Raw genomic sequence first — 12,071 nt, 5'->3', positions numbered from 1 at the left:
ACACAATTTATGGCCACACATTGAAAAAACATAAAATTTGGCCATTTTTATTGATTTGGACGTTTTTACCCTTAATGAGGCGGACCGGGTAGGATCAAGCACACGGGTCGCGTGCCGGATCGGGTTAGGCACTTATGGTACTATTAGTGCCATAAGTGCCAAGATTTTACTTTGGTTTTATTTTGAATTTCCGTTGGCACTTATGGCACTAAGTGCCAACGGAAATCCAAAATAAAACCAAGTAAAATGGTCATTTTGGCACTTATGATACTAATAGATACATGCAACAGAAACAACAGTAATAGAATCAAGAAATCATAAATGGATCATCTAAACCCTAAACGGATAACCTAAATCCTAAATGAAACATCTAAACCCTATGGGGAAGTGTTTAAAATGGTTCTTTTGGCACTTATGGCACTATTAGTGCCATAAGTGCCAACAGTTAGTGCCATAAGTGCCAACAGAAATTCAAAATAAAATCAAGTAATAAAATGATGCGTAGCACTTATGACACTATTAGTGCCATAAGTTCCATATGCGCAGCGGGCGTTGGCTTTTCCCCGCGAGCACGCAACTCACCCATAAGCTTCCAGCGGCCGCGCAATCATCCAGCAGTCGCACAATCACCCCAGCGGCCGAGTAAAAAGAGCAAATTAGGCATACCACCTAATTAGTGGCCATATTTTGATATTTTAAGATTAGGGGCCAAAAATTAATTTTCAATCTTCATTATGACCAAAATCAGTACATTACAAAGTCTCAAAGTTTCCACTTCGGTCCTTTACTGGTAGATCTGTGTTTTATGTTAGATTTTTTTTTTTTTTTTTTTTTGGAGGGGATAGATTATATTTTTGACAGCACCTCTGCTTGTTTTCACCAAAGAGCGACTTTTACATGCAGAATTAAATCGCAGAAAATTTATAGCGCTTTTCCGCGAAAAATGCTTGCTTCGCTCTCCAATTTACTCTTGGGATCCGATTCTGTGTTCTCTGTAGCACCACATCTCTTATGCAACCACTCTTCGTCTTCTTCAATCAAACTATTGTGCCCTAACTTTTATTCCATTAATTCAATTCTACTTTCTAATCGAAAAATTTCTCCTTTTTTATTTCCTTCCCCCTTTCTACTTTTTATACTGTAATCCTCAATCCCCAAATTTTCTGTTTAATTGGACGCCTATAGATGTTTGGGAAATTGATCTGGGAGAAGCCGAAAATTTTGTGCATCAAGATTTTACGTCGATCAGTACACTTCGGATTGAATTTTTTGCAAGATTCGCTTTTTTGAGTTTTGTCGAAGATGATACCTGTTGGGGGAATTACGTGTTGCCTGAGCGCTGCTGCGCTTTATCTTCTGGGGAGGAGCAGTGGAAGGTTGCTTAATTATATTGTTATTAGTTCGTTTTTTAATTCATTTTTTTGGCTAAAAATTTGTCGATTTTTGCCTGCGGAGAAACCTTGTTAAAGTGTTGCATATTTTTTGTTTTGGTGTGTTTAGAGATGCTGATGTTCTGAAGTCTGTTACTCGAGTGAATCAGTTGAAGGACTTGGGTTAGTTAATTTTTGCAGCATTTTTTTTTCTTCAATTTTTTAAAACTTCTGCAGTTTGATGTTTTCCAGTAGTTAGTTGTTATGACTAGATATATGGATATGTAATGTGTTCATTATTCATTCTGATTTCTGTTGGTTACTGTTCTTCTTAGTAAATCAAAATTGCACCTTTTCGTTTTACTTGATCATGAATCCTGGTAGCAAAGATTCTTCTTTTAGTTCATTAAGTTCTTGCTTTACTATGGATTTTTTCGGCTAAGGAACCGAGTATAGATTGATTAATTCTGGTGAATGGTATGTGCATCTTAATTTCAGCAAAACAAGAAGTCTCAACACAATGTATGGTATTACATTAATAAACTTAATTAAATGCTTATTTTTTTCAGCTCAATTATTGGATGCTGCAAGCAAAGTGCTGCCACTGGTTGTCTCTGTGTCAGGGAGGGTTGGTTCGGAGACACCGATTAATTGCGAGTACAGTGGTTTACGGGGTGTAATTGTGGAACAGACGGTACATAGACTAAGATACCATGAAGTTGGTGATAGTTTTAAGATAAAAAAAATATTCTGTATTCTGAGAAAGTTTCCTTTTACGATCCAGGCGGAGCAGCATTTTTTGAAACACAATGATGCTGGATCTTGGATTCAAGATTCAGCTTTGATGTTGTCCATGTGCAAAGAAGTTCCATGGTATCTTGTAAGAATTGGGTTTTCTCCACTCTGGACACACTTTTATAAATACAAACCAATATCTTTGTTGTAGTGAGCAGAAGTTTCTGAACAGCCAACTGTTGAAATCTTTATGTAGTGCTTTAGAACTGGGGATTTAGAGTTATGTGATGACAGGTATACACTTTTACATGCTAGGATGATGGTACAAGTCGTGTACATGTTGTTGGAGGACGTGGTGCCACAGGTTTGGTGCTTACAGTAGGAAGTGAAGTGTTTGAGGAGTCGGGACGATCACTAGTGCGTGGAACATTGGATTATCTTCAGGGCCTAAAGGTTTGGATTGTTCTTCATATATGTATTTGTTTTTTTTGGCCTGGCCATGACATAGTATTGAATTCTCTAGTGATGTCTTATTTGGTTAGATGCTTGGAGTCAAGAGAATTGAACGGGTCCTGCCTACGGGCACGCCCTTGACAGTTGTTGGTGAGGTATATGCTCTCCTTTTATTTGTCTATTCTTTGACTCTTTTTTGGGAGCAAATGGACTGGCACCTTCTACTTCTAATGCCAGAATTGACGAAGTTTGAGAAATATAATAAAAAATATTTTGCGCCTTGCTTTCCAACTTGGACCGTAGTTAGGATAGTTGGGAAAAATTGTCTAAGATGCTTGAAAATTGTTTTTCTTTTTAAAATTGTTTAATGGTGCTAAGTGCTCTCTTTTCTTCCATTATCAGGCTGTTAAGGATGATATTGGGTCAATTCGAATCCAGCAACCACATAAAGGCCCTTTTTATGTTTCTGACAAAACTATTGATCAACTGATTGCAAATCTTGGGAAATGGTCAAGGTTTTTTTTTTTTTATCTCCTATCTTTTCTGGACATATTCACATGGAACCAAATTGCTGAAGCAATAGCATAGTGAAATAGTAACTTTTCTCTTGCTATAATATACACGTGTAAAAATATGAATTTTACATTCTGAATATTGTTTGTTCCATCAGATTGTACAAGTTTGCATCATTGGGTCTCTCATTGTTTGGGGTTTATCTTGTTGCTAAGCATGCATTCCAATTTATCATGGAGAGAAGACGTCACTGGGAAATGCGAAAGAGGTAATTGATATGGGTGTTTCTCTTTGTGAGTTATTTTAAGTTTCTAAGATGATGATTCCATGCAGGGTTCTCGCTGCTGCAGCTAAAAAGGCTGCTGGGCAAGAGGAAGGAGGTGAATTCTTGTCTGACATCCTTTTTATTCATGATCTCTTTATCTTTCGATGTAGAAACCAAATCCTGCTTGTTCCTTTTTTATCTTAGCAGGTTTAAATGGCAAGGCTGAGAGTGGATCAGATAGCAGCAATAAAGATCGAATGATGCCAGATTTGTGCGTGATATGTTTGGAGCAAGAATACAATTCAGTTTTCGTCCCGTAAGTTGTTCTACAGCCGGTGCTTTAAGAATTTGTTAGTATCAAAATCCAACCAAGTGTTGATTGATTGAGTTTCAGGTGCGGCCATATGTGCTGTTGTATGATGTGCTCTTCACACTTGACAAACTGTCCACTATGTCGGAGACGGATTGAGCAAGTGGTGAAGACTTTCCGGCACTGAGTCTTTCAATCATATTACGCCTACGGCTGAGATGAATTCACCTCAAGTAAGAACTCCCCCGTTGCCATGAAATTTGCTGCATGTTACATACCGTTGCTATGAATGATGATCCCAGTTTCCTCATTTTTCTTGTACCATTAGATTTTCTTTCTTAGAATTGTATACAGTGAGCATCTTACATCTTTATTCAGATCAAAATTCATGATCCTGCGTGTTACCAAATTTGATAGAAATTAAAACGTTATTCTTCAATAATGTGGATTGAACTCTCACCTAGAAATGATTTTATGCGTTTTCCCAAAACCGGTGTATGTGTTTGAGCTTTCCCAATTATGTTAAAATCTGAGGTGGAGTTTTTCTTTCTTTTTATTTTAATTTATTTTAATAATCGGTGATGTGGAATATATTTGACGAGAAATTTAAGGAATTTGATAAATTTACTAATAAATGATTCAGTGATATTAAATATTGAATTAAAAGGATTTAATAAAACAAAAGAAATTGTACAAGGATTTACAATCAACGAACATGGCTAATGTTTAAATATTCGTTCATTTTTAAAATATCCATTTATTTTTCGCCTGCAATTTTTATTCAAATATCCAATAACAACAATTTTTATTCGTTCATCTTCAAACTACAATAATAATTAATATGAATTATAAATTCATTTCGCTTGCAATTGAAGTATTGAATATTACGAGTCTTCAAGATAGTCATTTATTCATATATTTTATAGGGTTCAGTGTAGTCTTTACCCATTCTGAAAGATAAAAACAAAAAAATACCCACATAAACTAAAATATATAAATAAATGTTACATAAGGGTAAATTAAAATATTTTAAATAAGTATAATTATTTTGTAAAGGGTAGGGTTTTTTTTTTTTTTTTTTTTTTTTTTTTTTCTGTTTTATCTTTCAAAAATGGTACTCCGCTAGGCCGTAAATAAATTCTTGTTAGTGATAATATCTCGAGTATGGTTTTAGCTTCGAATAAAAAAAAACATTTCCTGCGAGATGATTTATTATTAATCTCTTAATTTCGAAAAAAAAAAACTAGATACTCCCTCCGTCCCAATAAAAGTGGCCACATTTTCTTTTTGAGTGTCCCATTAAAAGTGGCTACTTTCTAAAAATGGCAAAAGTTTACTTTAATTAAGTCAACAATTACTCACTAATTTGGTCAACAATTGTAGGCCACTTTCTAAAAATTACTCACTAATTTTGGTGGGTCATACTCAATTAAAACATAACAATCCCCTTCTTAATCTCCGTGCCCAAAAAAAAGTGGCCACTTTTATTGGGACGGAGGGAGTATAAATCTGTGGTCTAAGTTTTAGTTTTCATCAACGTTCTCTTCTTCATTATTCCATACTTTTTTATTCATTAAACTTGAGCAATCTACTTTCTTGTAAACTAAAGTTAGATCATTGTACTTCAGTTATGAAAATTGTGCCTTTTACATTGGTTCGTCTTAAAATTAGGCGAAATTGACATCAAGTCCACAATTTTAAGAAGAGACTTAACATAGACCTGTTTGTTTGGCAGGGATTATGTTTTGAGAAAATAGGTTGATTTAGTTCTTAGAAAATAAGGAAAGTAATAAGTATGATTTAAAAAACGAGAAAAGTTACGTGAAATTTCAGGATTTAAATAATACCTAAAAAAATTATTTCTCTCTCGCTATGTGCGAGCCGCTGCTCATACCATGCTTGTTTCATCGTCAATTGCTATTTCTCCTCCAAATTTAATTTTGTCGAAGTTACTCTTTAAAGCATCTATCTTTATTAATTAACATACAACACTTGAATCAATTGATTGTTCAATTAGTTTGTTTTTGTTTTGTTGCTGTATGTGTTGTGCGGAGATAGCGAATTAGTTTTAAGAATCATTCTTAGTGCTCGTTTGGTTCAAGTAGAGGAATGGAAATATAATGAAATCAAATAAAAGAGGAGAATAGAAACAATAACCATTATTTTATTGAGTGTTTGGTTTAACAATGGAAATGAATCATTAGTAAGTGATTCTCTTTCTTTTGTTTCCCCTCTGTTTTAAGGGATAACAAATTGGGTGATTGAGTTACCCTCAAGTAAGGATAATGATTATCTCATTACCCAAACCAAACAACAAGTAATGGATTCAATTACTTGATTCCCTTTCCAACCTCTAAAAACACTCAATCAAACATGGGCTTAATCGGAATTACTGTGATGATTCTTGGTTTGGATTGGGATAAATGGTCCCTCAACATCTTCAAGACAAAAAATCTGCTGCTTAACCGCTTTGCCTTGATTCTTCATTTGGATGAATTTCTACCTTTATATTTATTTTATTTGGTGAATTATAATTGAATTTTGGAAATAATTTCAGCTTCATGTCAAATGTATTGTTACTTATTTTTGATATTTTTGTGATTGATACAATATTATGAATATGGTGATGCCATGAATGATAGATTGGCAACGCGTAGAAATTCTTGACGGTCTTTATATTATAGGATGCATTCACGAGACTCCACAAATCAAACCAAGTTGTTGAAGCTCAACTAATGAATCAACTAAACAAAGTTATTATGTCTAACAAACTCTATAGTCTTACCGAATGAACTTGCACAAGATTTAAAATCAGTTTACACATTCAAGTTGGCGGAGCTTTTTGGTATCACTAACGCTATTATACTATTAGGCAACTCTTTATTACACCTTTCGTCCACAAAATATATTCTTAAAGCATCACATTGGTGGTGTCGCCGACTTGATTTTTTTTTTAAAGAACAAGTTGTGTATTTGACGAGTGGTGATGGACCCCAGAAATTAGAAAAAAAAAATATAATTTGTGGAATTATTTCAAAAAATACTAGATCTATTAATGACAATATGTGAAAATTGTAAGAGTAATAATTAGTGAAATTATTTTCAAAAATTTGACTAAGAAAGATATTATGTTTCAAAGAAAGTAATATTTAGAGCATTAACTTTTTTTTAGATTATGAGCATGAACTTGATAATTCAATTATGACTTCTTTTAATTACTAAATTCGAGCTAAATACAAAAGTCAAAATCCCACCTGTTTCTTTGGTACTTTCCAAACACAGAATAAGTAATTTGTCAGAAATCATATTTCCTGATAATATTATTTTCCTACCATACATGATACAAACACTTGCAAGTAAAAAATTTAGGACTAAAATACGTGTTTTTACTTATTTAACCTTATTTGATCAAAACTCTATGATATCTATGTTTCCTACAAAACTTGTCCTTATTCGAATAAGGCAAGTTCTAACTCTAAACGGATTCAAATTATAATCCTAAATGGAGTTCACCACCTCGTATTAATTAATATATATAAGCAGATCCCTATTCCCATGTTCGATCAAAAATTTGAAGTTAGTAACTATTATAAGATGAAGACGGCATTGTTTGGAAGCAAACTCAAGCAACTGGCGAAGAAGCTTCGCACTTGCAACAAAATCCAAGTCCCGCCAGGATACTTCCCCGTGGACGTTGTCGACGATGCCGAGCCGAAGGCGGCGGTCAGGTACGTCATCTCCGTCGAATTCCTCAAGTGCGAGTTCTTCACGGGGCTGCTCGACGAGTACTACGACGGTGAAACTACGACAGGGCCCATAACGCTGCCTTGCTCCATTCACAAGTTTGAAGAAGCCCTCTATCGAGATCGACTCCATTCAAGAATTGAAAAGAAAAGAAACATGTAGGAAAAATATATATGTACATAGATGAAATTTTGATCTGCTTGTAAAAGAAGCAAGGATATTGCCTTCTCATACATATATAAAATCAAGAACCATATTTTCGCACATAATATATGTAAGTGTTTGTGATTTTATCGAATGGTTAATGGCCAGAAACGAGCGAGGTTAGGAATTAGGAACGAACTCTGGCGAGGCGAGCTCGTATTTCTTCCATCTCTTCCTCGTCATCGATTTTCTCCTGTAGTTTCATATCATTGGGAAAATATACGACGATATGAATACGTGAAAGGGGGAGATGCAAGAAATAAAAACTTTGAAAAGATACCTCTACTTCCTCGCTCGTGGCAGGCTGCTTTAGTTTCTGCTTTCTAACGGCTTCAGGAAGTTGTGCAGCAGTCTCTCCGGCAATGGCTGTTAGAACCTTCTCGATTTCTTCCTCAGTCTCCTCTTCTATGTCCTCGGAATCTAGTGCGTAATCCACGGCCTCGTTGACCATCTCTTCGATCACACCAGCCTGCAATGACATAGCATCTCGATACTTGATGATTCATTAAGGCTAACTTAGTTAGTAGCAGAATACAATGTTCCTAACGTCGTCCTCCTCCTACTCATACTTCTACTATATACGATATCAGATTATGTGAATGCCTAGATCAAGTGCAAACTAACAAAAATCTTCACATATAATGAGGAAATTCCACAAACAAGACTTAAGAAGTTGTATTAGTTTGATAAATTTAGCCCTCATTATGTGATTAAAGTCAGCTTCAGAAAGTTTCATGCCCTAGGTCACATGTGACTATAGAAATCCTAACATCTACAATATAATTAAGTATGCATGAAATAGGATAAGCCTGCGTAGTGTGACTGCTTTAGCATGGCGGTAGGGAGAAATTTATTTACGACGTTGCTTTTAATTATTGTAAGGGCCCTCAGGTTAGTAGGTCATATACTTAAATGAGGCAGGAAGTCATCAGTTAGGGTTGAAATAGTATTAGTCTTTGGCTAGATCTTTTACTGTTTTGATTGTTAATTTCTGCGATTGCCCTCGACTCTACTGAGTTCATTCATGATGACGCAAAAGATCCGCCTCTTTTTCTTCCTAGTGTTTCTAATTTGCACAGCCTCAATGTCTTCACTAACAAGAATATCACTATAAGAAGGCTAAACCTAGATCAAAATATCAGCCTAACTCGTATGTGACAAGGGACAACAGTAAAGACAAAGTAAAGTTACCTTAGTCATTTCTTTACTGAATTCTTGCATCGTCACAGCCATTTGTGGAGCCTTCATCAGATTATTGACAAGCTTCATCACTTCAGCACTTTTGGACAAATGTCCCACAGTTCGAGCGACAGCTGAGAATCAAAAGTGAAAAATCAAGGAAAGATATAAAGGAAAAATGTCGCCTCAGGAAAAAGAACAAAAAAATAAAACCCTATGAGAAAAAAACAGGAACTTCGCTGACACAGGAAGGACTTCATTCTTACCTATCCTTCTCTATTACTCCAAGCAAGAGGTGCATTAACTAGAAATCGTAAGTTCAGTTTCCAACTTATCACACGGCATAAAAAGTTGTGATTCTGAGTTTAAGAGAGCGGGAAGAGATAAAGGGAGATCAGCCCAACCATGTTCGAGGTACCAAAATTATAAGGCAAAGAAACTAGAAGTTTAATGTTGATCAGCGACCAATTTTTATGGCGTACAGTAAGGGTATGCCTCTGCAGGAACTCAATAACGAGCTTAGATTCACTAACGACACGACATATGAGGTTTTCTTGAACTTTAAGAAACAAGAAGTAAAGTGAGACCAGCCCAACTCATCTCCAAATACCAGAATTTTTGCTGCATTGATTTTGTAAGCTAATTGTAAAAGTTTCCAGCATACATGCACTATTTACGATCTGAACAAATTTACGTATGTTTTCTCCAAAGTATCATCGTCCCTACCCAAACACTACATATGAAACACATCACAGTAAAAAAACACAACCATTATGTAAATTGCAGCCAATCAGCACTTACTATCAAGGAGAAAAATGTGGACCAACAATGAAAAGCTATTCAAACACTTGAGAGACGGCAAATACACAATCTACAAGCACAGTTATAACCTATGTACTTTGACCAAGAGTGACCAAAAGGATTGACAAATAAATCAAAAGTAAGAAATAATTGAAGAGAAAAGGCTCATACCAACACTTTCTCCGAGATGCATTGATATCGAATTCAACTGAGCTTTGTTTTCATAAAGACGGTTCACGGTTTTCCTAGATCTCACAAGTTCTTTTGCAAGCTCCTGCACGAGAAGTGATCAACGAAAACATCACTCATGCATAAATCATCCCATAGCTATAAGTAATCCTAAATAAGCCATCAATGAACCATTTGCATAATTTACTGATTCAGCTTAAGCTTAGTAGTTAGGCAATCGATAGTTCAAAACGAATAATAAACACCAAAACACGGATTCAAAACCTTTTAAGATCAATACCTCAACTGATCTAATATCCCAAGGAGATTAGTGGGAAGAAGAATCCTAAATTCACCACCTCTCAATTGCGGATACAGTCTATTATTACAAACAATAAAACATAAGGAAAGACGAAACTCCTCAATCGATCTCCCAGATTCCAAATCACCATTACAAGCATAACTTGAATTATCCAGAATAGTTGGAAATTCACAACAGATAAAAGGAAAAAAGAAAAAGCACCTTAGCTGAACCCATGTCATTCCGTTTAGCTGCCTCTTTGATCGCTTTCTGCACATTCTTCTCTTCCCTCTGTATGTCTAAGCAAAACCCACCAATAAAAGTTACCCAAAATCTTCAAACACTTCAATTTTTTCTTTGACAAAAAACAATTTACACACACACACGAAGAAACAAAAAACCCTCACGATTAGATGCAAAACTAGAAAGAAGGACCTCGGATTTGGCGTTCCATATTGCGGCACTCTTGGCGGAGGCGACGCTGCCAATCTCTGAGCAATTGCTGCGGATTGGGCTTCGGCTTCAATATATTCATCACTTTTTCCATTTTTTTCCTTCTATTTTTTGCCTTCTTTGCCCTCTTTTTCTTGTTCTTTATTGGAGATAAATTCTTCTGGAATATCGGATTCTGATTTCACCGCGTTTGCGATTACGCAGCGGTTTTGCTTTGTGTTTACTTCCCTTTCACTCTGCGTTTGATGAGAAAAAGCATGAACAACAGAGAAGCTCAGAAATGGAGGTAAAAAGGAAAAGAATATGCTGCTCATGACTCGATGATCGAAAACATAATTTATTTTCACATCAATAGTTTAATTTGTAAAAGGTTGATTTAGTAATTCAAATGTTCGTATTAACATAAAAAATTATATAAAGATCTAATGACACAAAAAATAAAATTACATGAAGCTAAGAATAACTGACTCACTGTTGCCACAAATAGAACAACAAAATTATTACTCGTTCCATTATACATGACTCAATTATTTTTTATACAAAAATTAAATATAATGTATAAATTAAATAAAAATGATAGGAGTAGAACCTACAACTTTTTAATAATTTAATACTACTATCTTTTATGAAATGAGTTGTTTTTAATAGGATGATCTATCATGAAAAATGAAATATTTTTAATGGGACCAAAAAAATAACAATTTAGATAAGGGTTAAATACATGTATTATTACGAACTTTGCTCGAAATTCGTTTTACTCACGATCTTTAAAAAAATTCATTTTTTTTATAAAAAACTTTGACATTTGTTCAATTTTCCACCGTTTTCATTTTCCCCCAAATCAGAATCGATGTGGTTCACCAGCACGCACCATATTTGTTGTTATCCAATGACTTAAACTCAACGTATCATTCTTGTACAAAACTACGTCGTTGTACTAATTTGTGATTAATTATGTAGAATTGAACTTTAAAACCGTAAATGTTTTCTCATTCTTCCTTCTTTTTCTTCTTCTTCTTCTTCTTCTTCTTCTTCTTTGTCCAGAATTTGCGTCTGCTTACTATTCTCTTTCTTCCTCCTTTAATTCCTCCTCGCGTTCTGCAACATTTTCCCCCTTCTTCCTTCTCATTCTTCGTCCAGTTTTCTTGGCACAAGATGTCTTCTTCTTCTTCTTTTCGAATTTGAAGTTCATTGTTTGTAGGTGTAAAAATGCTCCAATGGTTGAACTTTTTCGGTTGTACATGCGAGATGAATAAGAGGAATTGGGATTTGGGATTGAGACTGGGAGCACGGGAGGAGGAAGAAGAAGAATTGAGGTTGCTGCCGTCAGGGCTGTTGCCGCCGCCGACGGGATTGGAGTGAAATCAGAGTCGTGACTCATCGCGGGAGTGGAGTGAAATCAGAGCGTGGATGAAGGTTCCTTCTTTGAAATGTTGATTTTAGGGATTAAATGTTTATTTAAGATTTTACGTGTAAATAAATCCATATTTATTTCACGTCAGTGTTACGTGTAAAACTAAATCCACATTGATGCATGTCAATTTCACGACCATTAAAAATAAAAATGGTGGAAAA

The 12,071-nt window shown here is 35.2% G+C and overlaps 2 protein-coding genes across 5 annotated transcripts; one reads left to right on the top strand and one right to left on the bottom strand.

The window, feature by feature from the left end:
- The first annotated feature begins 910 nt into the window (after positions 1-910).
- On the top strand, positions 911-4,038 carry LOC131016175 (E3 ubiquitin-protein ligase SP1). 3 transcript variants are annotated; one of them, XM_057944803.1, is made up of 11 exons: positions 911-1,376; positions 1,501-1,553; positions 1,940-2,064; positions 2,155-2,250; positions 2,421-2,558; positions 2,648-2,713; positions 2,961-3,073; positions 3,229-3,339; positions 3,405-3,451; positions 3,544-3,652; positions 3,731-4,038. In XM_057944803.1, the coding sequence occupies exons 1-11, from the start codon at positions 1,303-1,305 to the stop codon at positions 3,831-3,833; spliced, it is 1,035 nt and encodes a 344-aa protein (XP_057800786.1). In that variant the 5' UTR covers positions 911-1,302; the 3' UTR covers positions 3,834-4,038. The 3 variants fall into 3 exon arrangements, with proteins under 3 accessions (XP_057800786.1, XP_057800785.1, XP_057800787.1); XM_057944802.1 differs by having other exon boundaries at positions 942-1,376; positions 3,541-3,652; XM_057944804.1 differs by lacking the exon at positions 1,501-1,553 and having other exon boundaries at positions 1,353-1,376; positions 3,541-3,652.
- Positions 4,039-7,549: 3,511 nt separating this feature from the next.
- Positions 7,550-11,021, bottom strand: LOC131016174 (vacuolar protein sorting-associated protein 24 homolog 1-like). Of its 2 annotated transcripts, XM_057944801.1 has the most exons (6): positions 10,479-11,021; positions 10,266-10,342; positions 9,746-9,848; positions 8,786-8,907; positions 7,875-8,063; positions 7,550-7,787 (listed from the first exon to the last, which is right to left on the bottom strand). In XM_057944801.1, exons 1-6 carry the CDS (start codon positions 10,588-10,590, stop codon positions 7,722-7,724), a joined length of 669 nt encoding a protein of 222 aa, XP_057800784.1. In that variant the 5' UTR covers positions 10,591-11,021; the 3' UTR covers positions 7,550-7,721. The 2 variants fall into 2 exon arrangements, with proteins under 2 accessions (XP_057800784.1, XP_057800783.1); XM_057944800.1 differs by having other exon boundaries at positions 7,550-8,063; positions 10,479-10,841.
- Between the last annotated feature and the right edge of the window lie 1,050 nt (positions 11,022-12,071).

The sequence above is a fragment of the Salvia miltiorrhiza genome, chromosome 3 (assembly GCF_028751815.1).
Source record: "Salvia miltiorrhiza cultivar Shanhuang (shh) chromosome 3, IMPLAD_Smil_shh, whole genome shotgun sequence".
Classification (NCBI taxonomy): domain Eukaryota; kingdom Viridiplantae; phylum Streptophyta; class Magnoliopsida; order Lamiales; family Lamiaceae; genus Salvia; species Salvia miltiorrhiza.
This window is presented reverse-complemented; position numbering and strand designations above follow the sequence as displayed.

What these genes read in the sequence shown, in the direction of transcription:
- LOC131016174 (XM_057944800.1), bottom strand. Translation starts at nt 10,590, where the DNA reads ATGGAAAAAGTGATGAATATATTGAAGCCGAAGCCCAATCCGCAGCAA. An exon ending in ATGACATGGGTTCAGCTAAG is followed by an intron (nt 9,849 to 10,265) that starts GTGCTTTTTCTT and finishes CTTCTCGTGCAG; the next exon opens with GAGCTTGCAAAAGAACTTGT. An exon ending in GCATCTCGGAGAAAGTGTTG is followed by an intron (nt 8,908 to 9,745) that starts GTATGAGCCTTT and finishes TTTGATTCTCAG; the next exon opens with CTGTCGCTCGAACTGTGGGA.
- LOC131016175 (XM_057944802.1), top strand. Translation starts at nt 1,303, where the DNA reads ATGATACCTGTTGGGGGAATTACGTGTTGCCTGAGCGCTGCTGCGCTT. An exon ending in AAGAAGTTCCATGGTATCTT is followed by an intron (nt 2,251 to 2,420) that starts GTAAGAATTGGG and finishes TTTACATGCTAG; the next exon opens with GATGATGGTACAAGTCGTGT. An exon ending in TGCTGGGCAAGAGGAAGGAG is followed by an intron (nt 3,452 to 3,540) that starts GTGAATTCTTGT and finishes TTTTTATCTTAG; the next exon opens with CAGGTTTAAATGGCAAGGCT.